Source organism: Suillus subalutaceus (assembly GCF_016647625.1).
Source record: "Suillus subalutaceus strain FC151 chromosome Unknown DFJ58scaffold_227, whole genome shotgun sequence".
In the NCBI taxonomy this organism is placed as follows: domain Eukaryota; kingdom Fungi; phylum Basidiomycota; class Agaricomycetes; order Boletales; family Suillaceae; genus Suillus; species Suillus subalutaceus.
The window spans coordinates 26020-53383 of NW_024540476.1; the positions used below are offsets into that span (position 1 = coordinate 26020).

General features: G+C 47.9%; 6 protein-coding genes across 6 annotated transcripts; 2 read left to right on the top strand and 4 right to left on the bottom strand.

Annotated features, from left to right (window-relative positions):
* Positions 1 to 1242: 1242 nt before the first annotated feature.
* On the bottom strand, positions 1243 to 2068 carry DFJ58DRAFT_821168 (uncharacterized protein). The gene is given in 4 exon segments (XM_041392010.1): positions 1243 to 1684; positions 1704 to 1806; positions 1838 to 1924; positions 1981 to 2068. The coding sequence occupies 4 exon segments, from the start codon at positions 1987 to 1989 to the stop codon at positions 1644 to 1646; spliced, it is 240 nt and encodes a 79-aa protein (XP_041236334.1). The 5' UTR covers positions 1990 to 2068; the 3' UTR covers positions 1243 to 1643.
* DFJ58DRAFT_719324 (P-loop containing nucleoside triphosphate hydrolase protein) lies at positions 1990 to 4361 on the bottom strand (the record flags this gene model as incomplete). Its single annotated transcript, XM_041384604.1, has 4 exons — positions 1990 to 2653; positions 2861 to 3213; positions 3257 to 4002; positions 4070 to 4361. The coding sequence occupies 4 exons, from the start codon at positions 4359 to 4361 to the stop codon at positions 1990 to 1992; spliced, it is 2055 nt and encodes a 684-aa protein (XP_041236335.1).
* Positions 4362 to 4469: 108 nt separating this feature from the next.
* On the bottom strand, positions 4470 to 5239 carry DFJ58DRAFT_750143 (uncharacterized protein). The gene is made up of 3 exons (XM_041387723.1): positions 5208 to 5239; positions 4801 to 5150; positions 4470 to 4746 (listed from the first exon to the last, which is right to left on the bottom strand). Exons 2-3 carry the CDS (start codon positions 5146 to 5148, stop codon positions 4675 to 4677), a joined length of 420 nt encoding a protein of 139 aa, XP_041236336.1. The 5' UTR covers positions 5149 to 5150; positions 5208 to 5239; the 3' UTR covers positions 4470 to 4674.
* Positions 5240 to 6915: 1676 nt separating this feature from the next.
* Positions 6916 to 8006, top strand: DFJ58DRAFT_917951 (uncharacterized protein). Its single transcript, XM_041395560.1, has 3 exons — positions 6916 to 7156; positions 7179 to 7584; positions 7643 to 8006. The coding sequence occupies exons 1-3, from the start codon at positions 6923 to 6925 to the stop codon at positions 7879 to 7881; spliced, it is 879 nt and encodes a 292-aa protein (XP_041236337.1). The 5' UTR covers positions 6916 to 6922; the 3' UTR covers positions 7882 to 8006.
* A 9820-nt stretch (positions 8007 to 17826) lies between these two features.
* Positions 17827 to 19300, top strand: DFJ58DRAFT_847532 (uncharacterized protein; the record flags this gene model as incomplete). Its single annotated transcript, XM_041393476.1, has 5 exons — positions 17827 to 17846; positions 17898 to 17986; positions 18041 to 18518; positions 18663 to 18741; positions 18854 to 19300. The coding sequence occupies 5 exons, from the start codon at positions 17827 to 17829 to the stop codon at positions 19298 to 19300; spliced, it is 1113 nt and encodes a 370-aa protein (XP_041236338.1).
* A 3328-nt stretch (positions 19301 to 22628) lies between these two features.
* On the bottom strand, positions 22629 to 24589 carry DFJ58DRAFT_868538 (coatomer WD associated region-domain-containing protein; the record flags this gene model as incomplete). The annotated part of the gene is made up of 10 exons (XM_041394240.1): positions 22629 to 22644; positions 22705 to 22878; positions 22928 to 22963; positions 23002 to 23092; positions 23141 to 23344; positions 23399 to 23607; positions 23659 to 23766; positions 23820 to 23986; positions 24036 to 24403; positions 24433 to 24589. The coding sequence occupies 10 exons, from the start codon at positions 24587 to 24589 to the stop codon at positions 22629 to 22631; spliced, it is 1530 nt and encodes a 509-aa protein (XP_041236339.1).
* Positions 24590 to 27364: the final 2775 nt, after the last annotated feature.

Consider the following 27364-nt stretch of genomic DNA (forward strand, 5'->3'; position numbering starts at 1 on the left):
GAAGATCATCGGCTCCGGCAGCGGAGGATCGCGGTCGCGACAAAGTATATGAATCCTGATCGGAATGACTAGCTCGGAGACATGCACGGTGAACATGATTAGTCCTGAACTAGCCACGATAAGATTTATACATGTATACAACCGGGGTAATTAAGTACAGCTATTTTCATATCAATAGACCTGAATCCAGAAAACTCTTATTTATTATTGGAGCGACACTGCTTAGACTAGCTACTTTTTACGGTAAGTCGTTGTTGACCTTACTTGTGGGGCTTGTGCGGGGCGGTACAAATGCTCTTGGAATCACGGCGGGCACGTACTAATCTGCAACTAGCTGCACATGGTAATGTGGTACTATGTTACTAGTACGTAGGTAATTACCATGGTCAAGCAACGAAGCCCTCGTCGTGCAAGACACTACAATGTTGTCAAAGGTAAGTCGTGCTCGTCATCAGATGACATTGCAGCTCTACTTAGTTTCTCTGGCACTTGAGCGAGATCGTCTCTTCGTCTCCGTTGAAATATATATATATGTCGACGGTTTCCGTGCAGATCGGCAGTCGTTGTACTAGTACTCCCAAGTAATGATTAATGATGACTTACGCGACTTACAAAAGTAGCTAGCATGATGTGGCGGCATTGAGAAGCAATAAGCTTTCAGATCCAGAGACGGCGCAAGAGTGGGAAATCAGACGTTCAAGTAATCAGATACAAGATAGGATTCAAGAGACACGATACTAAGTAAGATACACTTTATACTGTAGGGCTTGGGCAAGCTCTAACATTCATACGATTCTCTCTTGAAGTTTCAGATAACGTACGTAGCAGGGGGGATTAGTAGCTCGTCATTAGTCAGTGATCGGTCTGGACCAGTCCACATGAAGTGGTGTCGTCGCTCCAATAATAAATAAAAACGGCTAAGTGAGTTTTCTGGATGATATGAAAAAAAAATAGCTGTAATAAGAGTCAAGAAAAAGCGTAAGTAATGTACAGGTTCACACACAGCTCCCCGCCGGCGTGTGAGACACGATCATATGCATATGTTACTTCGCACAAGAATATGACATATCAAGAAAGAAATGAGCTGAAAAAACTACCCTCCATTCTCGCTCCCTGAGGCTGACATCATGACCATGACCCATCCGACCTCGTTGTCGGTGGCCCCTGATGGAATTTTCGAGAGTCTTCTGAGATCTTCTGATCTTGACGTCTCAGAAGACTGTCGACACCCCAAAACGACCTCGAAAAATTTCCGATATCGTCGCTCTTCGGTCCCAGAACATATATGTAGCGTACCCTGAGGGAGGAACATCGACGCATCGTGTCCGCTTTGCAATGCAGAATTATCTGATAGCAATCGATCTAAACTGCTTCGAGTATCTTCTAGGTTTCGATTAATGTCCTCGTTAATATCGGCACTCTTCAGAATTCAGTCTCAAAACATATATGAAAGAGGAACATCGTGTCTACCTGTCAATGCGGAACATCTGACGGAAATCAATTTGGAGCTTCCAAGGAATGTTCGTTTTCGCGAGGAACTATCTATCATTGGGAGCCCTGATCAGAATTTGTCAAGACACCGTTAAATATCACCTCACAAGGAATTTCGTCCTTTGAGAAGGGGATGGTCAGTGCTGCCGTTGCTATGCAGCTCGAGGGGGTAAAGACTTTACGATAGTCATATCTCAGAGACTCACCTCAACTAGGGTTGGTAGACACGGCAGTAATCATTCTCCCTCGGTAGCGGCACTCTGAGCAACATTTCTTATCGCAATTTTTTTTGCCTGGACGTACTTCTGTAGCAACCTGACAGTGTGACCAGAGGTTATTTAGCAACGCAAAGTATTGGCTCTGCGCTATGTGCGACGGTTGCCACAACTAAGGGCACAGTATGCAAAAACCGTGAGTAGGGATTATCAGACGCCTATGGATAATGCACATAACATCAGTTGAATACCGTACCAATCCTAAACGACCCACCACCACCATCTATCCAGCAACAGCCTTGACCCTCTGTTTAACCTCCTCCGTCCGCCCACTACCCCTCCCTTTCGCCCTCCCGAACACCACTACCTTCCCCGCCTCGCCCGCACGCCCAGCCCGACCAGCACGATGCAAAAAATCAATCATATTCCTCGGCTCATCAACAATAAACACATGCTTAATCATCGGCGAAAAATCCAGCCCGCGGGAAAGAAGCGAGGTCGTAACAAGCACATGAGGCGTCTGAGCCGGATCACACACGCCTGGACCCGTCGGCACAGGCCCACCCGTCTTCAAGAACCCATCGAGATGGTGATTCGACCCCCGTTTGCGTGCATCTGCACCGCCAGTGAGCGCGACGCATTTGATGCCGCGGCTGTCCAGGAATGCAGCGAGTTGCTCGACTTTGCTGCGTTTGTTGCAGAAGACCAGGAGTTTGGAGAGTTTGATGGGGCCGGGACCGGTTGCGGTCTTAGAGTGAACGAGAGCATCTTCGGCCCAAACGCGACGGATGCGGCGCTCGATATCTGCGCTCTTGTTCCCGCCAGTCCATGAGGTATGTTCTGTGCGAAGGGTCGGAGGAAGGTGATGCAGCCGCGGGGATGCAAGACGGGTGAGGGATGGGTGGTAGTTTGAAAGATAGTTAGCAAGAGATGTGGGGATTGTTGCGCTGGTGACAAGGAAGTTGAACGGGTAGGTGATTGATTGGGTAGGTTATGGCTTCTGAATCCGGAGTCGAGGATAAGGCCGAGGAAGGGATTACCGGGACAGGTGAACCACGTGCTGTAGCAATATCAGCAAGAAGCATGCGAGTGGATGCTTGGAAGTCCGGATCTGCATAGTGTCAGTAAACGTGTGCATAGCTTGAGTCAAATACGCACCGAATAGGACGTCTGCCTCGTCTACAACCACCCACTGCACGTTCTCCAAGCCCATCTCGGGTTCATCAACCCAGAACTCTCGCGGCTGTTCTTTATTGCCCCCGTCTTCTTCCTTTACATCTTCGTGACCTTCGGATTTTCCTTTCCCTATCCTCATTGCTCGCTCTCTTGCCCGCTCCTCCCAGTTCCAGCCTCTGCCGCGCTCCATCTCAAGAAGCTTCATTGGCGTACCCGCCAATAGGTCTACCGGTCTTGACCCACGAGAAGATTTGGAGATGACAAATTCAGCGTCACTCGCAGCACCAGCTTGCTCGAATTTTCCTTTCATTTTCGAAGCAGTTCCACTAGACTTGACCGTACTGGGTGTAGTTCGCCTTGCTAGCGCACATGACACGCAACTTGATGACATGGGACAAGCTCTTCGCGAAGCTTGCAAGCTGGCGAGTGAGTTCATGCGTAGGCGCAAGTATGAGCGCACGTGGATTCAAAGGCTTGCGAGATGAATGGTGGACAACAGCGTTGGACTGTTCGTGCTCCGTGCGTTTGAGATCCTGCAGTACCGGGAGGAGGTATGCTATCGACTTGCCCGACCCTGTCTCGCTGGCAAGAAGGAACTCCTTGTACTTCTCGCCTTCCACGTGTTCCTTAAACAAATGCTTCATTGACGACGCTTGAATAGCAGTTGGCCTTGCTTCCTTTCCCAGCGTCTCTTGTAAACTTTGCAACAGCCCAGGCATCAAGGGCGGAGAAGAGAACCGAGTGGGAAGGTCTTTGCTTGTGGAAGCAGCTGGTGCAGACAGATCAAATTCCTCTTCTAAAGGATTGACTTGAGGGGGCGGTTGACGTGCTAAAACCTTGCGCCTGTCTACACGTTCAGAGTGAGCTTTAATAGCCCAATTCTTGACCTCAGTCTCAGCATCTGCATCGTCTGTTGGTACCCGGCGCTTTGGAATGGACCTTGATTCCGAAGTCGTCCTCCGTCTAGGTGGGCTCTCTCGTTGTTGCGGCGCGAGGCCCTCATGCGGGACAGAATCACGCTTGAATTCTGGATGTGATGGTGCTATCTCAAGTTTTCCCAGCCTCTTTGCCTTGCCTGTTGGCTGGAGTGATTTCGCAAGACGAGTGCGTGGTGGAGAGGCTAGTAAAGAAAGCAAATTCGTGTCCATGTTATGCGGGAGAATCGGAATCAGAGATAGCAGACTTACATGGCTTGCCATTCGGTTTTTTGGATTTCCTACGCAATTGAGCCAACACGACAGACGAGGTGTGGAATCGCGAGGAGGTGATCTCTGAGCTCCCAGGACCAAGAAGCTGGCGCAGGCCAACAAGGACGCCATATGGCTGAAAAACAAGAGTTGCGAGAAGCGGCGTCGAAAGGAAAATACGACTGTCCAAAAGCGGATAAGCCCCTGTACGGCGGAAGCGAGCAAACACAAATTCAGAAGATCGATATGAGAAACGGCTATCGACGAGTCTCGAGCAAACCATCTCAGTCATTTGCTACGCTCTCTCGCAGGCCAGTAGGCGCCAGTCACCGAAGCCTGTAGTTTCACTTAAATCTGCATGGAAGGCGGTGGAGTTTCGAGTCTTCATGTGACACCATAGAATGTACAAACTCAGATGTCGGATAGCCTCAATTCGCAATACTCCTGGATGATTTATAGATACTACAGGATATAATCAACATATGGCAGGAACCGGTTAAGGGCGAAGGGAACTAATAGAGAACCCGCGGCATTCTGGCTCTTCCTCAGACCAATATATAGATACGCGGATAATGGAAAGAAAATGAAATACATCAATCACCACGTCATGGGATTTGATAGCTTGGGTGGTATGTGGCGATGTATGTGACAATGCGACGAGGCTTGTGTGGCTTTCCCTAAGAGAAATAAACATCAATTGCGTCCATTGGCGATATGGAAAGCTCACCGACGTGTGGTTTCAAAAAGCTCGATACCAGTGAGGTGGGACCATCCTTCCCCAGCGCCTCCTTCAAAGCCTTATAACTTGCCTCCGACGGCGCGTGGGTTGACAAGCGTTCCCCCGCGGTAAAAGGATCGTCACAAGCGAGGGCAATGCACCAGAAATATTTGCCCTTGGGAGTTTTTATTCGACGAACTCTGGCGTATGAGAGAACGCCCGACACTGCCATGACATTCCTCGAAACAATGCTAAGGATGCCGTGCGAGTCTTCGGATGTCTTAGCGGGCGGGTAGCCCATATCAAGGGCTCGCTGGTGCAACCAGCTCTCGGTCAACAGATATCCGCAGTATTTCACCATGACTACGATTGAAGAAGTATTAGAATACAGACAGTTCCGACGCAAGTCCATGCTCTTACCTTGGATCTGTGATGATGTTTGCGGATGACCTCAGTTTATATAATTTTATTTATAATTTCTCATGAACCACTATACTGTAAATTAATTCGAGATAGCAGACTTACACTGGCATGGCTTGCCACTCGGTTTTTTGGATTTCCTACGCAATTGAGCCAACACCACGACGAGGTGTGGAACTACGAAGAGGTGATCTCTAAGCTCCCAAGATCAAGAAGCTAGCACAGGGCTAGTAACAATGCCATATTGTGGGTGAAAACAAGAGTTGCGAGAAGACATTGAAAAGTGTGCAAAAGCGGATAAGCCCCTGCCATATGGCGGGAGCGACTTCCAAATTGAAACCATGACTCGGCACAAATTCAGAAGGAACAACTTGGGATGTATCAATGAGTATCTAATAGACCCCTAAGCCGTTTACTACACCCTCTTATAGCCTTCGAGTGTCAGCAAGCGCTAGTAACCGGTGCCTGTGGTACCATTTAAGTCTGCATGTAGTGGTGGAATTTCGAGTCTTCGATGTGACAGTACAGAATGAACAAACTCAGATATCGGACAGCCTCGATTCGCAACACTCCTCATTTATTGTCTCGATACAACAGGATATAGTAGGAACCGACAAAAGGGAGAGCTTATAGAGGATCCTCGGCATTCTGGCCCTTCCTCCAAGTCAGACCAATATATGAATACACACGTATAACAGGAAGAAAATAATAATGTACCACTACGTCCTGGGATTCGATAGCTTGGACGGTATGTGGCGATGCAGTAATGCGCCAAGGCTTGTGTGGTTTCTCTATGATAAACATTAATTGCGTCTATTGGCAATGTGTAAAAGTCACCAACGTTTCGTTTCAAATAGCTCGATACCAGTGAGGCGGGCCATCCTTTCCTAGCGTCTCCTTCAAAGCTTTATATTTTGCCTCCGGTGGCGCGTAGGATGGTAAGCGTTCCCCCGCAGCACAAGGATCGTCACAAGCGAGGGCAATGCACCAAAAATATTTGCCCTTGGGAGTTTTTATTCGACGAAATCTGGCGTAGGAGAGAACGCCCGTCGATGCCATAACATCCCTAGAAGCTAGGCTAATGATATCACGCGAGTCTGCGGGTGTCTTGGGGGGCGGATAACCCACATCAAGGGCTCGCTGATGCAACCAGCCATCGCTCACTACATATCCATAATATTTTACCATGACTACGATTGAAGAAGCATTAGAATACAGACAGTTCCGATGCAAATGCATGCTCTCACCTTGGATCCGTGATGATGTTTGATTTCAACTATGAACCAAGTGTTACCCTTTTATATGGAGTGTCATGTGACAAGGCACGTGCTTCTATATGGACAAATACGACGTGGACCCGATGACCTGAGCGGCTCGAGCCAGTCACGGTGGCAATTTCACCGCGTTGTATTCGCCCCACTCATTGTTGACCTCTTTTGTCTGTCGAGTTAAATGACTGATTTTTTTGTTCCCTCTCTTGGGATTTATTGCCACATCATGATCTGTCCGAATGGTACGAAAATGTTGACTCGAAGCAACATGAGCAAGTTTAAACTTGGAATCCATTGTTCACTCGAAATGCTCTACAATATTTAGCATCTCGTCGGAATGATACACTCTCAGTGATATTCTCCGCAACAAATTGAAGTCCGCATGATGTATATAATTCATATTGGTCGCCGTCATTCACCGCACCTGCATACTACTCATTTGCTATGGCCCCTGATCAATTGCTGCCACGCAAAACTCGCTTAGAGACATCGTATGCGTTTTCTCGCACATTCAATACCCGCAACATGGAATTCTATTGGTATCCACTGTGGTGTCAGACACTTTTCGATCTTGTGGCAGGTGTACCAAATTTGATTGTGGCGCCTCAATTCCCGGTTTGGATTGTAAAGCATAGCGACCAAGTCGAAGATGCAGATGATGGTGACGATCCTGATGAGGTAGAGGAGTTGGAAAGGATAGCCCAGGGAGAGCAGGCTGTTTGCAGGAGGCATGCAAGTCCCCAGTATCGACGTCGAAGAACTTGGGGACCACGAGCCTGAGATTGGGGCGGGGGATATTTCTTTCGCATCTACCGTCCCAGAAAAGGATGCTAGTAGCGTTCTGGTGGATTTTGCGGTCGTCAGTCTTACAGCAGTGCCTCGGTCAGAGGAGAAGCTTCGCTATGGAGGATTGGCGAATAACTGCAGCAAATACTTGCCTTCTCGTGGAAGTAAAAAGGTTGCGAGCAGGAGTTTGAAAGATGACGAGCTGGATGCAGACATTAAGTTGCATATTGAGGAGGCCAGGAACGATGTGGTAGCGCAAGCAGGGTATATTTTTCTCCAAGATGAAACAAAAGATTCCATCATGGTCATCGCCGCCGCAGGTAAGTCATCCATACTACACACTATCTGTATTACATACCATGACCGTATATTCAATAGGTCCTTATTGGAGTGGCACCACAATCCATCGTGGCGACGTCGAACGTACTATGGATCAACTTTCAAGCAAAGATCCGAGCTATCGGCCCCCTGGCGAACAGCTCTTTGACCAGGAGCCGAATTGGAATAAAATTCTTCGCCTTGATGGCGCATCCTCCATGGCGGCTTCCGAAGCCCGCTTACGCACTATTTGCAAGAAGATGAGGGAAATGGGAGATCAAAAATCGAATGCAAAGTAGTGTGGTGTTTGCTCGGGAACGTCGATGGGAACTTGGGCTTCGGATGAATCGGATCTTTTTGACTAAAACTTCTCCATCGTGAAAATAGTACTCAATTTTATTCCTAACCGCCACGGTCTCAACAGTAGTACAGACCAAATAATGAGGGCAAAGCGAGCCCAGTAAGCGATTGTGACAGTGGATGGCTACGCCTGTAGCATATCTCCGATTCTTGCAGATGCTTGCGAGGTCGCATTGTGTTGATTAATTGCATTACTTGAAGGTTTGAAGACGAACATCCTTATGTCTTGGGTGTATATGGAATACGAGGCAGGTTAATGTATTCAAATAGTGACAAACGCACAGCACATACACTTCTACAGCAGAAGGAGCCGCTTTACCTGGAGATGTGCGTTCGGAAAGGATGCATTTAGAAGTGAGCGAGAGGCTGCGTCGAAAGTCTCTGATTGTTATGTAAGGACCACGCTCCTACCCACCGCACCTGAAGAGGTCAAGGCGGTCTTCTATAACTTAGTGCCATAGTTTATAAACCGACACAATTGGAATTGACCAAAGGGGGGAGCTGCTAGAGGATCCGCGGCATCCTGGCTCTTCCTCTGGCCAATGTATGGATGCACACGAAGAATGGAAAGAAAATGATTATGTGTAAATGTACCATCATGTCCTGTGATTTGAGAGCTTGGGTGGTATGTGGCAATGTTTATGGCAGTGTGACAAGACTTGGGTGGTTTCCACAAGATAAATAAACATTAGTTGCGTCCATTGGTGATAAGGAAAGGTCACTGACGGTTTGTTTCAAATAGCCCGATACCAGCGTGGCGGACCTTCCCTCCCAAGCGCCTCCTTCAAAGCCTTATACATTTCCTCTGGCGGCGCGTGGGTTGGTAACCGTTCCCAAGGATCGTTACAAGCGAATGCAATGCACCAAAAGTATTTTCCCTTGGGAGTTTTTACTCGACGAAATGTGGTGTAGCGGAGAACGCCTGTCCGTGCCATGACATCCCTCGCGCCAAGGAGAATCATATCATTTGTGTCTTGGAGTGTCGGCGCGGGTGGATGACCCACATCAAGAGCTCGCTGCTGCAACCAGCTATCGCTAACGAGATATCCACAATATTTCACCATAACTGCATTGCATGAGAAAGGATTAGAATACAGACAGTTCCGATGCGGCTGCATACTCTTACCTTCGATCCGTGATGAATTAAGTCAGTATGTAAAGAGTCGACCGCGTCTTGCATTTTTACTGGATGTCATGTGACAAGGCACGTGCCTTCCACAATGAAACTCAGCAGGAACTTTAATTCGAGAGATGTGACCACTAGTAGTAGTACGACCTCCTGCATGCTTGCACTGTTGGCCCGGGTACCTTCAAACGCTGTCTTGCTAATCGCTGGCACTTCAAATCTAGTATAAAAGCTCGAGATCACCACCGCCCATTGTCTCACTACTCACTCCCTAAAATCCACTACGCCTGGTCTTACACATGGCGGTATCTAAGTGACTGTCCTTGGTGAAACCTTTCGCCATGTCCGAGTCGTTCAACTCAACTGCATATTTGGAGACATCCCAGAATGTTCAACTAACCAACGTTGGACTGGCAACGCCTTAGTCTGTATCCTACCTCTATGAGCTTCCAAAGGTACTATCACCATCTGATTTGAGAGGATCAATGATTCATAACTGAGAAGCATTCAGATACAGTTCTCCGCGATAGCGTGAGTCTACCACATTCCCTCGATTGATTTTAGCAATGTCGAGAGCTAACCATGAACCTCTCGTTCTCCGTCGATCTCAGCTCTTTTCCTACAACTTCCATGATGACGCGATTTGAGGAACACTTCCGCGGACTTGCATCTCCCATAATACTCCCTGTGCATGCCAGCTAACGCACGACGACACGCGTTGATGCGTAATATTGAGGGCGATAGCTCTGTTGAGGTCAAAAAAAGTGGGTGCGCAAGGCGACCGCTAAGGTACTCGGTTATGCATCACAACATTCGTGCCCAACAGAGAGTTAGTAGGCGCAGCATTTCTTTATATAGCTTGTCAACGCCATGGGTTTCGGTGATCGAAGCGGGTTTGGATTAAGAAAGCCAACTAATATATACAAGTAAGCCTACTGGGGATAAGCTACTGATGGTTGGCCCGATGAAGCAAACGACAGGAACACAGGATGAAAAATAGGCTGAGTGGTAAGATAAGACAGGGTAGGGACATGAGAACTTTGAACGAAGGTTGGGTGATGATGCAGGTCCTAGTTCCGCTGATAAGGACTTGCACAGTGCTGTTGAGGAACGCGGGTATGACAATAGGGAGCAGTCTGACTGGAACAGTGATGGAGTGCGGAGGCGAACTGCCTCGTGTCTTGGGCGTCTATGAAAACGTGGGTAGGAAAGCGTGGTGAAGCAGCATAAAAACGCACAATAAACGCACTTCTGCAGCTTGGAGGAAGACACCCACAATCCCTCGACCGTGCTCAGCACCGTTTACCTCCAGTAAAATGGCACAGCTCATTCCAGGCACTAGACCCCTTCGAATTTTTGAAGATCATGAAGGGACCGTAAAGGCAGTCGCAGTGTTCCCCGATAAGCGACGAATGGTTACGGGCTCGCACGACGACACGCTTCGTCTTTGGGACTTGGAGACAGGTGTTGTATTGACGAAGATGGAGGGGCATCGCAATGGGGTGGAGACATTGGCGGTATCACGACTCGGAGATGGTCAAATAATAGTAGCAAGCGGTGATTTGAGCGGAGAGGTCATCGCCTGGCACGGTGAAACTGGTGAATTACTCACTCAACCCATCAAAGCCCACACCAAGTGGATCACCTCGCTGGAGTTTTCCCCGGATGGCACGGTGCTGGCCACTGGTTCAAGTGACAGGGTGAAGCTTTGGCCAAAACGTGGCAGATGCAGGGAGAACCAATTCAATGTGGTGCTTATCTCCGCTGTGTTCGATATTCACCTTCTGGTGATCTTCTTGCCATCGCAACAGACTACAATATCCAATTTTATAATCCAGATACCAGAGAACGCGTCGCATCTTTTAAGGCCCACACTGGCAGGGCATACAACTTCTCACTCACGTGGACCCCCGATGGCACACGCCTTCTCTCAGGAGGCGATAAACACGATCCTACCATACGGGAGTGGGATCCATTGACCTGGGAGCAGGTCAGTCATCCCTGGGAAGGCCACACTAGCATTATCTACGCCATTGCTATTCATCCAGCTGGCATCCTCGTCGCTTCTGCATCTTTTGACAACCATGTCCGTCTCTGGCAGCTCTCAGATCGACGAACCATCGCCATCTTCCAGCACTCAGACATCCCGACATGTATTACGTTCTCTGTGGACGGCAAGCACATCCTCAGCGGAGGTGTTGATAATAAGATCTTAGAGTGGGCAGTGCCGAAGGACGCTAATTCGAAGGCGAGTTTTAAATTTCATTCCTGACTCACGTACCACAACTAGAACATTCTTCGTGCAGATACTCGCTATCACGACAGCCCGTGATGCATGCGTAACTGGAGACCTATCTACCGCCGAAGACCTACTCACACAAGAGATCCACACCGACGCCAACGACTACACTTCATATGCGCATCGCTCATTCATTATGGCCCGAAAACACGCCTGGGACTACGCCGTGGAGGATGCAATCAAGGTGAATTATACTGACTCATCATGGCCCCCTTACGAAAAGGCTGACTTTCATCCGTGGCATAGTCCATCAGCATTCGGCCCTCGTTGACAGGCTATATCTCCAAAGGCATCGCCCTCTGTGGAAAAGGCCACGTCCGGGAGGCAAGGATAGCATTCGATGTCGCATCCATGTTCACGAACCAAAATTCGAACACCAACCATTTTCTTCTCTTGATAAAGGCAGGTCAAATTTGTCTCGCATGCTCTCTGCTTCATTGCGTGTGTCAGGCCATCGCCCTCTTCAACGCAGATCAATATGAGGAAACAATGCTGCTCATCAAAGAACTGCGAGTCGCTGCCACTTGTCTGAATGCCGATCCTCTCGTGTGTCGTGTTGTGGAAGTACGTATCGCGTGGCCTCGCTCAGTCACCGAAACTGATTTTTATTTCTTGCACATCAGACATATCTACACGTTCAGCTCGGAACCAAAGCATTGGGTGACGCGCGTTACGACGAAGCCGCTGATCACTTCACTGCCGCTGTCAACGCCAACGCTCTCACATCGAAATACATCCATTTGATGTACGAGGACTTGCTCGTAGTGAGTCAAGATGATGCATACATAATGCTTTTCATAACTGAGTTCTTTGTCCAGCTCTTCGGCTGGGATCTCGAGTCCTTGTGTCTCAATGCACACCGTAAACGGTGCCAGGCATTCCTTTTGGCAGGTATACCTGATGCAGCCCTCGAAGCACACCAATACATGATGGACACCATCGATGAATCGATGAAGGCCAGCTGCCTCGATTGGTCCAACGGCAAGTCCGGAGTCTGTGATGCCATGTAGACACAATCCTCACCCATATCTCACTCAGCTTTCAAGCAAGAATGCAGCGCGCTCTGTGCTGCCAACGGAGATGCCGCCCTCACTGCAAGCGATCATGACAGGGCTATTGACCTTTACTCGGCGGCAATCAACTTGAATTTTGCATCTGATGCCGTCTTTGCAAATCGTAGTAAGGCAAATTTGGGTAAAATGCTATGGATGGAAGCACTTCTCGATGCTCAGAAGGTACGAAAGCGTCTATTGTTTCATAACCAATGCTCATTGTGGCGATACATAGGTCATTGATCTCAACTGTTTGTCTTATCTTGGATACAATTTGAAGCATGCAGCGCTTCACGGTGCACGACGGTATGATGAAGCCATCCAGAGCTTCCAAACGATGCTGTCCAAATTGGACAATGCTCCCGGCGACATTCAGACACGAAGTAAGCCTGCGATAACACATTCATCGACATGTTTAAGTCTTTCTCCAGAGCTGCGTCAGCAGTATCTCAGACCCTCTGAAGTAGAACGTGCTATTCGATGGGTCGTTGATGCCCAACTCGACAATACTCCGCTCCGTGTACTCGACACCACCACTGGTCTCTTATGTGATCGAGAGGCACAAATAAGCGCATTAAAAACGAGCATAGAGTACAAGGAGCTTCTGTCATCAACAATCACGCATCCAGACCTCGACATGAAGCGCATCAAAGAAGTGGTGACAACGTACTTCCAGTATGCCATGCTATCACACAGGTGGGAAGGGAAGAAGCTGCTGCTACAGGATATCCAGGGCAAGGACGTGTATGACTCAGAGTTGGATCCGGTTGGCGGCATGACGAAATTGTGGTCCTTCTGCAGAACTGCTCGTAATGCTGGGTATAAATGGGCATGGAGCGATACATGCTGCATCGACAAGAGTAACAATGTCGAACTGCAAGAATCGGTCAACTCCATGTTCGTCTGGTATCACCATTCCGCGCTCACGATTGTCTACCTGTCGGATGTTCCACCTTCGTCAAAGTCTGGCGCACTAGCAAAGAGCGCTTGGAACACACGTGGATGGACGGTTCAAGAATTCATCGCTCCCAAAGTCATTCTCTTTTATTGGAGCAATTGGACTCTATATCTTGATGATCGCACTTCCAACCACAAGGAGTCCGTCGCAATCATGCAGGAGTTGAAGGACGCGACGGGCATCGACCGACCAGCTGTTGCGGCCTTCCGTCCTAGTATGAGTGGTGCCCGAGAGAAACTCCATTGGGCGTCAACCCGCGTTACTACGCGTCAGGAAGACATCGCATACTCGTTGTTTGGCATCTTTGGTGTCCGCCTGACTGTAGATTATGGCGAGAAGCAGGACAAGGCTCTCGGGCGGCTCCTGCAGGAGATCATGGCTTGGTTGGGTGACATCACTGGCCTCGATTGGGTCGGAAAATCATCAGAATTCAATAGCTGTTTACCAGCCTCCATCACTTCATACGAAGCTCCACCATGCAAGCTACCACCCCTACCCGAAGATGAGATTCAGTCGTCGGTTTCTTCGCTGCGAAAGACGGCGGCTGTGGATTTTTCTTCCAGCCTTTATACCTTCCTTCAGAACATGAGCGCCCCTCGCTTCGCAGCGCAGAGACTGCATCTGCCTTGTATTGCATTCCATGACAGGGAAATCAGACGAATGCGTAGTCCAGCCCCGGAAACTTGTTTCACGTACGGAGTGAAGGCAGATGGGCTTCACGACTTGCTTATCACCACCGAAGATAGCCTGGTTCAGTTCTGGCCGGCAAGGCCCACTGAGCAAAAATTCGTCCTTATCTGTCCCTGGGATCGGTCTCTCCTCAAGCTACCTGACTTTGCAGAACCGCCTGAATTTGTGGAACCGTCTGGTGACTGGTTCAGTGGTTCTCCTGTAGAACAGGAGGTGGTTGATCAAGAATCACGAGCATTGCAGTTACTTGTTCACCTTGGACAGCCTTTTGGCGCATTTTTGCTGGTGCAGCAGCGCAGTGGAGAGTACAAGAGGATTGCATCGGATCATGATATCATTGGACAGGTTAACAACGTGGTTTCTGTTGGAAACTTGATGGACGTCGGGACCATAGAAATATTGTAGTTGTATGCGTTTTATTTATGGATCTGACTGGTTTGTATTTCTGTTTTAAAGATGATCCTCGTACAGTATACATATCATATATAGGCATGTGTATCGGACTACAGATGAAGTGTCCACACATGGGTACTCGGGTACAAATTATAATCCAGGTTTCATCACTTCCATTTCTTGCAACCCTTTGTCCGTCCTGTAGAATTCTTCGGGAGTGGGACTGTCACAGGTTGACAGTGTTCCAAAAGTTGGCGTCACCACGTCCTTCGACAGGTAAATACAGTAATGCACTGTCACTTGCATCGGTAAAACTTTGAGAATGTCTCACAACACAACAACACATTTAAAAAAAAATCGTGATTGACAATTACTTTCTAATACATGATATTATGACATACTGCAGCCTTACACTGTCCCAGTACAGTAGGATCCCTGTGACACAGGCTATGCTGTCCTAAACTCGTGTGGTTAGTGTAATCATACCTTCGGATAGACAACACATGAGACACTCACAACACAGAACCAGTGGAGGAGAGTGGCTGGACCTTTAACTTGGAGGTGGGAAGATGGTGGGGAGAGGAAAAGGTGGGGATGGAGGAAGAAAGGTGCAGGAAGGAAGTACATGGAGGAAGAAAGGTGGGGCAAGCAATTTATGTAGCTTGCAATGACTTGGACTTGGATATAATAATGGACTTCGCGATGCAAAGTTTGTATTTGCGATGCATAGTTTGCACTTTGCGATATGGAATTTGCGAGAGAAGCAAAGCAAAGCAAAGAGAACAAAGGGAACAAAGGGAAATACGCGAAGTCAACACTTTACAATGCAATGTTGCAAGCACGATGTGTGCAAAGAGTCAGATTATGATAAACGAGTATATCCGAACATGTAACTAAAAAGGAAAATCACTTCTAAGCATGTGACGACTCCTCCCATCACAGTCAGTTTTCACTGGGATTGAACTGGCACATCAGGAATGCTACGATCCTTACAAACAACACATGTCAGATGTCAGTAAAGGTAATCTTCATTGATATATGAAGTTTGAGTGCACCGCAAAAATCATTCAAAGGTGCTATGGACAGAAAAGTGAAATTTCAGCTATAAATTGCAACATCATGACCTTTCCTCCTGGCAGATTTGAGATATTATACTAGCCATACATAGCTCTACATGCCATGAAAATACATCAGCAAGAATTGTGTCTAAATAATGTGATTTGACAATGTTGTTGTGCATCGACACAAGTGATGGTGGAAACTCAAGTGGCGGTGGATTACTGTACGTCAAACAGTGGGCCCCTGTTATTTCAGTAAGTATGTGCAGCAGCAGCCTTTAATGCGAGGGAAGGTTTGACACCACGAACGGGAAGGAAGGACAGATTTACGACAAGTTGATAGTAGATGTACATTAAGGAGAAGCGGGTCACTCACCAAGGGCTCGCAGTTCATTCCATGCTGATTCAAGTTTTCCGCAAGAACACAACATTCCTGAATACTTCAGTGACATGTCAATAATTAAATGCAGGCTCGCACGTGTGATGAGAGCCCACCGATGTTAGTAGAGTGTGACGACCGTATTGCAAACTTTTATGGTGTAAGATTGCAACAAGAATGGATATGGGGAGGTAATTGGTGAACGAGACAAACTGAAATTAAATGGGCTGAGAGTTGGCTGAGAAATTGAGATGAGCGAGGAGCAAAGCGCTGGGGACAAAGCTGACACCTCTGAGAATTATTTGGATAAAACACATCTCGAACGATGGAAATTCCTCCATGAGAAACGGGTCTGAGATATGACAAGAGAGAAATTTGGTTGCATTTGGTGCACACGAAAATCTTGGGAATCGACGAGATGAGGAGATGATATTTGCAGTAAGCCATGTGCAAGTTGCATGATGAAATGTTGGAGAAATGGTTTGACATGAGAAACGATATTGATGCAGAAATCTCTGATAGGCAGCCAAATTCGAGGGTCGGGAAGTAACAACTGCACTATCGCCATTGGATTGGAGGGGATATATTCTGGAAGTTGTAGAAGCACAAGTCGGACGTATGTACACAGTGTAGTCGAGGAAGGTGGTTACGACTCGCAGAGAGTATTCTTACCAGAACGGTAGTAATAGCGAACTGCCTGGTATCTCGGGCGTCTATAGAAGTGAGCGTGCATAAAAGCGCACAATACACGTACCTCTGTAAGAGAAAGACACCCACAATTCCTCGACCGTTCTCAACACCATCAACCTCCAGTAAAATGTCACAGCTCATTCCAGGCACCATACCCCTTCGAGTTTTCGAAGATCATAAGCAGGGCATAAACGCAGTTGCAGTTTTCCCCGATAAGCGATGAATGGTTACAGCCTCGGATGACAGGACACTTCGTCTTTGGGACTTGGAGACAGGAGTTGTGTTGAAGAAGATGGAGGGGCATCAGGATCGAGTATTGGGATTGGCGGTTTCACGAGATGGTCAAATAATAGCAAGCGGTGATAGATATGGAGAGCTCATCGCCTGGCACGGAGAAAAGGATGAATTTCTCACCCAACCAATCAAAGCCCACTACAATTGGATCACCTCGTTGGATTTTTCTCCTGATGGTACAGTGCTGGCTACTGGTTCAAATGACAGTACGGTTCCAGTGAAGTTTTGGTGTACCAGAATGTGGCAGATCTTGCAAGGCGAACCACTCAAGTGTGATTATGGGATCCACTGCATTCGATATTCGCCGACTGGTGAACTTCTTGCCATCGCAACAAAAGAAAAAATCGAAATTTATAATCCAGGCACAAGGGAACACATCACATCTTTCATTAATGGTACTCAAAGTAAGATTCAGAATTCTCGCTAAGCTCGGTAAAGCTCGGTAAGAAGCTCACCAAACTCGGGGCTTGCCACGCACCTGACATGCGGCAGACTTCGGCACCCTAGCGGACTTCGAAAGTTATGCCTGTCATTCGACCACCACCTTGACATCGCTCTGCGCGACTGAAAGCTTTACAGACACCCTTTCCAAGGGGCAAAAACGCCATGGATCCAACACAGGGGCCGGTCACTCGCGGGAGGGGTAGCAAGAGTAGAGGCACACGGCATCCTGCTGTGGGAGGAGGGTCAGATCACCCCAAATTCCAGATACAGTGGCTATCTGCACCTTTCCGCACCCAGAAAGTCATTGACCACCTCCGTGACCACCCAGCTGACTGCCGGATCCTATTTTCCTCTGATGCAAAATGACCGCAGAATGATAGTGACCGTCCCTCAGGCAAAGATTAACTTTCAGTCCGCGCTGTCATCGCGAAGTATGTGTTCAAGAATGATGCTGACTATGTGAAGCATTACGCGGATGAGCCCGACAAATTTTGAGACTCGATGAATAGTCACATCAACGGGTACGTTGTTCTGACTCTCTTCCTCAAAGTGTACTAATATTCATTTCACAGACTCAGAAGAAAGTATTGTGAGTCCGATGACAAGTTACACTCAACCGGCACTGGTATCATGCCAGAGGATGAAGCGCAGAATTTGCACGGTGCGTTTTTTTTAAAAATTACATCTATCATAGCCTGACTGATTAAATTCACAGCGCAAATTTTGAAGGAATTCCCCTGGTATGATGAACTCATTGACATCATGGGGGGGAATCCAGCAATATCCCTCAAGACAGTCTTGTCACACCTGGGAATAGACCACGCAGCAAAATATTTCTCCATCTCACGTACCGCCGGCAGCTCGTATTCCAACAGTCTGGGCTCTGGGAGCGCTCAGTTTGGCGCCCAGCCTTTCTCTCCTCAGCTTCCTCCCGCTGGCGCTCAGCCATACTCTCCTCAGCTTCCCCCCTCAGCTTCTCAGCCTTACCCGCCCTCTTACCCTCAACCTTACCCGCCCTCTTACCCTCAACCTTACCCGCCCTCTTACCCTCAACCTTACCCGCCCTCTGGCGCTCAACCTTACCCGCCCTCTGACCCTCAACCTTACCCGCCCTCAGGCGCTCAACCTTATGCACCCATGGGCGCTCAGCCCCACGGCAGTCAATACGCGTTTGGCCATGCCCCTCATAGCCAGTACCCACATCACCACCAGTCTGGCGCGCCCCCCCGCACGCTCTCGCAATGACCCCAACTCGCTTCTCGATGATGACAACAACAACATGCCGAATTATTTCAGTCCTCTCAATCACGACGATGACATGGATTTTTCATTTGAAGATCTACCAAAGCCAACTCCCCCCCGCGACGTGATTACCGCGACGACCCCTCACGCTATTATTCTCGACAGTCCGCCGAGGTCTGCACGCACTGCATCCAAACGTCCGGCTCCTCCGTCGTCCCCTTCGCCCCCCATTACCCCTCCGCCTCAATCTCAATGATCCGAATTCATGCTGCCGCGCACATTGCAGATGTCTCACCCGGACAGTCGTGCATCCTTCGGGATGTCCAATCCGCAACGGCGCCCTAGCACGGGGTCGGTCAAAGCGTCCTCTCGCCGCTCTTCAGGCTCTTCGTGCTCGAAGCCTGCATCGGCGTCGTCAGCACCTGCATCAATGTCAATGATGTCACCAGCCAATTCCGCATCAGCATCCACAGGAAAAACGAGGCAGGGGAAGAAGCAGCGGTCTGACCTTCAGAGTCAGGTTGATGCACTCTCTGATGAGATCGAGAGTGCGCAGTCGGACCATGTCACTCGGGACGAACTCAAGAACGAGCGGTACATGGCCAAGTACAACTTTGCGCGCCAAGTCAACAAACACAAATTCCTCAAAGCCGAACGTGCAGATACTTTCGCCGAAGCTGCCACTGCGCATCAACGTGCCCTGGAGGCCAAGGAGTCCGAGATTCGTCTTTGAGAAGCAGAGATGAAGATGCACACGGCATTAGTGCAAGCGCATGCGGAGGAGGCGGCAACCATGCGCCTCAAGATTGAGTTTGCACGTCTTTCTGGGTCTGGGTCTGGGTCTGGGTCTGGGTCTCAGGCTTGAGTGTGATGCTTGCAATATCTCTTTTGTTCTTGTTTTATGCTCGTTTTCATGCTACTGCCTATGTCACTCATATGTAACTCATACTCTGTTGTGGTACTTTACTATACAATGATGTCCTGGTGTTCTTGCAAACTATTGTTAGTCTTCTCTGCGTACTGCTTTGGTGTGAGGACTGTCAATAAAAGATCCTTCAATCTCTCACGACATGCATGACCTGGAGTCCCCTCATACAACCTATCACCTACTTGCCCATCCCCATCAGGTCCTTCATTTGCTGGGTGAATGTAATTATTGTCCTCCTGACGGGACCATGCCACTGAGCCAGTTGTTTCCGTAAGAGCTTGATTTTCTTCAAATCGGATAATCATGTTGTGAAGTATGAGGCAACACTGAATCCAGTGGACAGCTGCCTGCAAGTCATCTGCTGAATTGATATTCTGTCGGAGATCTCGAAGGGATTGAAACCGCCCTTTCAATGCAGCAAATGCATGTTCAATGCGAACACGGACCTAAATAACTTGTAAAATTTCGATAATCAGGAAAAAAATAGTACAAACTTTGGAAAGATAATAATTGAATGTCCTCTGATTCGCTGTCAGACGACCACCACGGGGCTTCTTGAAAGGGGGAATACACCAGGTGCTCAATGGATAAGCACTGTCTGCCCAAACCCAGTGATCAGCTGGCAGAAGTGTGTCGTGCTCTTGATAGATACGAGTTGATCGAGTTGATCTAAACGCATATGCATTATGGACGCTTCTAGGGTGACTGAGAGAATAATTGACTATAAGAAGATTGTGGGGCATAATGACTGCCTTGAATTTATTTTAATTTATAATGGTAGAAAAATAAATAAAAAGCAAACTTACCTGACAGCCAAGGGAATATTTTGATTTCCTGTCATAAAAAGCCTCGTGGTAAAAACCCGGTGTGGCATACAAATCAACCGTTGTCCCATCAACAGCTAGGACACCATTCTGCCACTCAGGGCAAGTGGTAGCCTTTGCACTATACCTCCGAGCACGGTTAAAATCCTCCAAATCATGGGGAGGGAAGCCCATGAACACATCGTGCTGGTCAAGTAGGGCGACCATGACACGATTAGTGCAGTTAACAATGGAGCCAACACTGACCCCTGCCCACTGAGACACCTCCAGTAGGGAGATGGAGTTACCATAGTGGCCAGCACGGTTAAGAAAGATTGCAAGTTGAATCGCAACAGGAAGCTGGGAGTTGTTTGAGTTGTTGTGAAAAATACGATGGCCAGAGATTAAATCAAGAATATTGTCGAAAATGTCTGGGTCGACCCGTAATTTGTGACGAAATAAGAGAGGGCGATGTTTCCCAAAATGAACTAGAAGGTGGAGTTGTGGGGCTCGTGGGAGAGGTTCATCAGGCCTGTGGAGTATGCGAGCCTTCAAAACTTCGTCCAGAGAGTTGCAATGGAATCTTGCAGGCGATTATAGCGGGCGAGAGTATGATCATCATCATCCGATGAGATGTCCCCATCAGAAAAATCAGATAAGCCTGAGAAGGCTGGAGAAAGAGGTGAAGAGGGAGAAAGCATAATATCCATGAAAATATCAAGATCCAAGTTACGAGTAAGGTCCAACTGAGAGTCGAGGCTCGAGATAGAGTCCGTAGAGTCATCATCTTCCATAACGTGCTGGTATCTTGCCCTGGCTACCACAAGGGCAGCCTGGTCAATATCATTCAGCATTTGTTGACGTTTGGATTGACGAGGCATGATGGGAATCAACAGAATCAACATCCCTATTGAGTTGGTATATGTGACGCAGCTTATAGCGGAGTTTGAAATTTCGGAAAGTTCCGATGTTTGATCTTGTGCTGCACAAGTTGCTACCCCCACACCCACCTGACCAGCGGCATCTCAACTTTGCCCGCATTTCTCTCACCTCTCTGGAAGTCGCACCCCACCCACATCCACCATCCACCTCGTTCTCCGTCTCCGTGGTGGCATGCAGAATTTCTCTCACCTCTCTGGAAGTCGCGCCCCACCCACATCCACCATCCACCTCGTTCTCCGTCTCCATGGTGGCATACAGATCTTCGTCAAGACCCTCACGTTGGAGGTGGAATCATCGGACACCATCGACAACGTGAAGGCAAAGATCCAGGACAAGGAAGGCATTCCTCCTGACCAGCGCCTCATCTTCGCTGGAACGTTGCAAGACAGCCGTACTCTTAGTGACTACAACATCCAGAAGGACTTGGAGGAGTCTACACTGATCTTGCGTCTCCGCGGAGGCATGCAGATTTTTGTTGATGCGATAGGTTTTTCTATAGTAGATGTGGTCAGAATATGAAAGTCAAGCAGGATCACACCAAAGCTTGGCAAGGAGGCTAAAACTTCATGCTCAGGTCACCTCAACAACATTCAATAGCATTGAAACACGGTACAACACCCGGGACGTCATGGTAACAAGCACATTCAAAGGGAGAACGAGCAAAAGCATCGATGTCCTACTGACACAAATGTTGACATGCGCACCATCAAAAGTTACTGAGTCCACACGATGATCTGAGCAACACTTTAATGTGACTCGACTCGCATGGTCGATGAGTGCTGAGCGTGACCATGTACAAAATCCAAGCGCTGTAGCGAACACGGCTGGATGAGCCTCTTGATGATACAGTGGGTCATCATGATAATACAACGCATACTCGGCAACATCATGTATAACACTACTAAGAGGAGGACAACCATTGATATCAAACGCACGAAGTTGAGTCATCAAGGGACATTTCAATTCAAAAATGCTACCGAGTCGGACCTATACAACCTGAACCTGTCACGGTGGGAGGCTTCAGAAAAAAAAAACGAAGTGGGAGGCAACTTGAACGCATACCAATCAGATCCATGAGAGGACGGAATTTGAAGGCAAGAGGTAAGTAGTCACGGTAATCAACCGGGTTGAATGGAGACAAAATACAAAGAGTGCACCTGCAATCACTGGCGATGCTGTTCAGGAAAGGTAATATTTTCCCGGTCTGTTACCTGAATATTCGGATCAGACAAAACCGAGTCCCAACTACTTCGTACAGTCGGGAATTCCCTTTTTAGATGTTCTCGACAAGATGGACGTATAAATTTGCAAAATTTCTTATAAGAGGATTATACATATAAGAAATCAGCCTCCCACTGCCCCAATCCCATGGTCATATATCCTCACTCTCATTCGGTGAAATGTCTAAATCCCAATCAGTCATCGAAACAAACGTCCCACCAGATCCCAGACACACTGACTTACCGGAATCCTCCGTTCACATCTACAGGCTCACCAACCTCGCGTGCAAGAGCCTCTTCCCACCCTTCCTCAAATAGTTCTGCATGCTCAGATGGGTGCACGATGCTGCCTGCGATGCTGCCCTTATTTTTAGTCCGCAGCTCGCCTCGCCATACATCGACTACCTTTGGTACTTTGCTGTGCTGAAATCAGCATCAAATATTACATCCACGGCTAAACCACGCACACCTTGGTGCATATGTTCATGCAAAGAATGCAGCTTCTGGTGCACAATTCGTTTTCAGAAGTAGATCCACACACGGTTTGGTATCGCCCAGCTGAAACAGCGTCACAAACCCCAAATTGTTCGCACCCTTCTCTTCAGCTGTGGCTGCAGGCTTCTGCAGCCCCTCTCAATCACCCATCGAAAGCAGAAGTAGCATCAGCACACTCAAATCACCCGCCTTTTCGAACCCCTCGTGAGCCAGGTCAAACTGCCACACCATAAGAGCACGATCGCCGATTGCTTTCCACTTCGTCTCTGACTCTGGCTCCAAGACAGAGCGTGCGATCTTTACCGCTGTGTCTAGGTCATTGAGCTGCAGTAAGAGGTCGAACTTGTGACCAAGGTCTGTGGTGACCTGCAGAGCAAGCTCCTTGAGGTCTAAGGAGGAGGAGCTGAATCCTGAGCGTGATATGTAATCAAAATCATACATACCTTGACCCTCCAGGAACCGAGCAACTTTGTCTAACTGCCCCTTGGGCAAAGTGGGGAAAATTTCGGCTGCTGAGTCCATATCACCACGGAGGACAGCTGTCTGGTATTCAATGATGCTCAAGGACAACAAATACCCGAAGATATTCATGTTCTTGTCCTCAAGGTACACCTGATTATGTCCAGGTATGTATCCCAGCATAAACATTGAGCTGCAGCAATATCAGTTCAAATGCGATGACCGAAGTGCATCATGCACGGACGTATCAGATGGGCTGATTGTGTATGATTCATTGCCCACAAAGTAGTTGAGGCGGTTTCCGGTCATGGTGTAGATAAAGCAGTCACCTATCCATTTCACCGTCTTCACACTGATAAAGGATATAATCAGTTAGGCACGAAACTTCCGCTAATAACACTGCACCTATCCGAAATCTCAGCAATAACATCAAATGCTTCCTCAAATCCTTTATCCGTAATTTCCACGCCCTCCTCTAGTTTGGAATTGCAGGCGTCTCGATCAAATTTGAGGATACAGTAAGAGTTGTCCGATACAACCGCCACGAGCGACCCTGTCGTCGACCAAGAGATCTATCAAAGTATTAATATCATAAGCGTCCAACCCGTGTCACAAACTCACGTTCTTCGCATATACATCAATCCTCTTCACAACATCCCCACTTCCCCAATCCAAAAAGATCACAAAACCTTTTCCACGAGCGCCAAGCACCGGACCCCCATAAATTGTGTCCACTGCCCAGCTTCCTGTACCTTTCATCCCCACACCACCACGCTCCTTGAAGTTCTTGAATACATGGAGCTTCACATTGCTCTCCAGTACCGCATACGTGTTCGAGTCACCTGCCCACATGAAGCCTGTACCCGACTCAAACACCTTTTCCCGCCATGCGAACACCGTGTAGATAATAAATTCCCCATCACCAACGACAGTCACGAAGTGTCCATTCGGGGAGTGTAGCAGCGCCGTTGCGAAGATATCATACCGATCTTCTTGATCAACAGGGGGATGTGGTTACCATCTGTAGTGGCGATGTCAGAAAGTGTGGCAAGGTTGCCAGATAGTACGACTTGGTTCTTCGTGTATATCAATTTTCCCAATGGGTCCGTGCTGTATGTAGGCTCATCCCAGCCAAGCTCAAGAGGCATCATATATGCAGATTGTGATGATGACATGGTGTCGGCGTAGTTCAGCTTGACCTGGACGGCATTCAGTACAGTGACCACTTATCCACCTGTAAAATACACACATGATATAGACGGGTCCGTGGATTCAGAGGCGTGAGCATATCGCCGAAAAAGGCAAGTGACCCTGATTCCATCCAAGGCTTGTCATGTCAATCATAATCGATAAACAAGCGACCTGAAGTATATCAAGATTTGATGTGTCGATTGGTGAAACATAGGCTGCAACCAGGACATACAACTTTCAGCTGGTGTGTAAGGGAAGAGAAGTGCGTCGCTTAGCAAGAGTAGCGAGTTTAGGTGACATCGAATTCGGAGCGTTGGATCGATATCTGTGCTATGGGATGAGACGAGGGATACAAAAGTAGTGAAAATGTGATTAACGCACCGCAATGAGCTCACATAAAAGATCGGCTGTGAGTCTTACTGTATTGTTTCGTCTGTCTGCTAGAGAAGCTCAGAGGGGCACTGAAGATAAATGAACGTCAGTGTCAACACAATGTTGATTAACAGCGCTATAAAAAAATAAGAAACAAAACTTACATTCAATGTTCTCTCTTGCAGTATTGAGAATGTTGATTGTTGCGTCGCCACCAGAGCTTTTTCTTTGGGTTTCTGCCAACTGCATCCCGTTTCGCAGTAGCATTGATAAGGAATGTAAGCGGGAAAAGTATGTGTGGGTAGGTGGTATGGACTGCTTGGGCAGGGTGCGGTAAGAAAGGGATCTGTACGAATTCAATTATTATCACACAGTCAGGACATAATGGGAGAGAGACGTGAGAGAGAAACAGAAACTCATTGATGATGATTAGCGAAAAGAGGGTAATGGCATAGCCAGGGATGAGTAACCTGACGATGAACTCAGATCATGCATGCGAGATGACAGGAGGGCTGAGAACCCTAAATAAATGAGAATTTGGATGTAAGTCTTGTAATCTTCTGTGGTTTGCCAGACAAATTGAGTATCAAAGCAAGAGGAAAGATAATTCGAATCTTCTTTGAGCATATTCATGATATATAGTCTCGACACATAAGGGTCGTCACAATACCACACACGACCATGATAGACGGTACTGGATTGATATTAGGTGGCGAGAAAAAAACAAGCAGATGTAAGCGTACTCAAGCATGATGGCCTAAATGGCTTGAGTACGATGTTCCTATACAGACATTAAGTACACACTCGCTGCTCTTAATGTCATACATACAAGGGGACCTCAGAAAATCTGTATGAGATCTAGAACAACTCAACACTTGATGGAACACGTGTGATACACGACGCATGAAAAAGACGGCTGCAGTAATGTTGTACCTGAAGCTGGTCAAGTTCAGGTTTGTGGCCATGTCAGCAACCCTCGCGTTTCCTAGTGATGGTCTCAGCCAGTGATCAACAGGAAGTAGTATGCGGTAGCGGTAGATAACTTACCAACATCGACTTGGTCTCTGAAGGTAGCGTGTCAATGTGGAGCAACATCAAGCAGTACAGGTATAATCACAAGAACAAGAAGAGGTAAAATACCATCACAAAAGGTCAGTCCATAAAGGAACGGTGACTGACGACATCGCCGACCTACTCACTGTACTACTAGATGAAGGATGTGAGGAACTTAGAACACTTCAGAAAGAATGAGACATCTCACTCTGGAAGATCCATGCCCGTTCAAAGACCGAAACTCTGCAGTGCCAGCCTCTAGTGGGGTTGATGCATGTCAACGCTACTCGTCAATTCAAGTTAAAATGAGTTGCACAATGGCCGTGATTATTGGCACCAGAGTTGTATCTTTATTTGGTCAAGTTTGTCTGTTGGTATGTGTAAGCGGAGCTTGAAACCAATCAACAGCGACAAACAGTCAACAAATAGTTGAACTTAAATTGAACCTCGCCTTCGAATTGCTTCTACCTCAGGAGTCATCATAGCTCTCACCTAGTACTGATGGGACACGCGCATGTTGCATGCCGACTATCGTCGACTGTACAGCGGGTTGTCTCCTTATGATCATCAGTTGGCTCTCCCCTCGTGATGCTCCATTGACTCTGGAGCTGGACTTGATGTTGCATGCCGACTATCGTCGACTGCACGTCGGGTCCTCTCCATTATCATGTGTATCATTGGCCCTAAACACAGCGGGTCAAGTAGACATGGACTTGACGTTGCATGCCGACTATTGTCGACTGCACATCAGGTTCTCTCTATCATCATGTGCAACATTGGCCCTGGACATGGTGGGCCAAGTGGACATGGACTTGACGTTGCATGTCGACTATCGTCGACTGCACGTCGGGTTCTCTATTGTCACGTGCATTGCTGGCTTAGTAGATGTGGGTCGAGTAGACATGGACTTGACGTTGCATGCCGACTATCGTCGACTGCGCATCAGGTTCTCTATTATCATGTGCAAACATTGGCCCTAGACATGGTGGGCCAGGTGGACATGGACTTGACGTTGCATGCCAACTATCGTCGACTGCACGTCGGGTTCTCTATTGTCATGTGCATCGCTGGCCTAGTAGATGCGGGTTAGACATGGACTTGACGTTGCATGCCAACTATCGTCGACTGCACGTTGGGTTCTCTCTATTATATGCATGCGGCAGCATTCAAGCCCTACACAGTCACTGTCAATGTTACATGCCTGGATTCTCTCTATCATGATGCATCGTTGTCAGATGCCACTAGTCATTGACATTGATAGACTAGTGACTAGTATGTTTGTAGGCCTTGTGAATTTTGAACCATTTTGAGTGAATTGGAGTGCGCCAGTCAAG

Excerpts from the sequence above, each read along its gene's own strand:
- DFJ58DRAFT_821168 (XM_041392010.1), bottom strand. Across the intron at positions 1,807-1,837 it reads GCGCAGAGCCAATACTTTGC|GTTGCTACAGAAGTACGTCC; the intron begins GTTGCTAAATAA and ends TCACACTGTCAG.
- DFJ58DRAFT_750143 (XM_041387723.1), bottom strand. The coding sequence starts at position 5,148 with ATGGTGAAATACTGCGGATATCTGTTGACCGAGAGCTGGTTGCACCAG. Across the intron at positions 4,747-4,800 it reads CGAGCTTTTTGAAACCACAC|GGAAAGCCACACAAGCCTCG; the intron begins GTCGGTGAGCTT and ends TATTTCTCTTAG.
- DFJ58DRAFT_917951 (XM_041395560.1), top strand. The coding sequence starts at position 6,923 with ATGGCCCCTGATCAATTGCTGCCACGCAAAACTCGCTTAGAGACATCG. Across the intron at positions 7,585-7,642 it reads CATGGTCATCGCCGCCGCAG|GTCCTTATTGGAGTGGCACC; the intron begins GTAAGTCATCCA and ends TATATTCAATAG.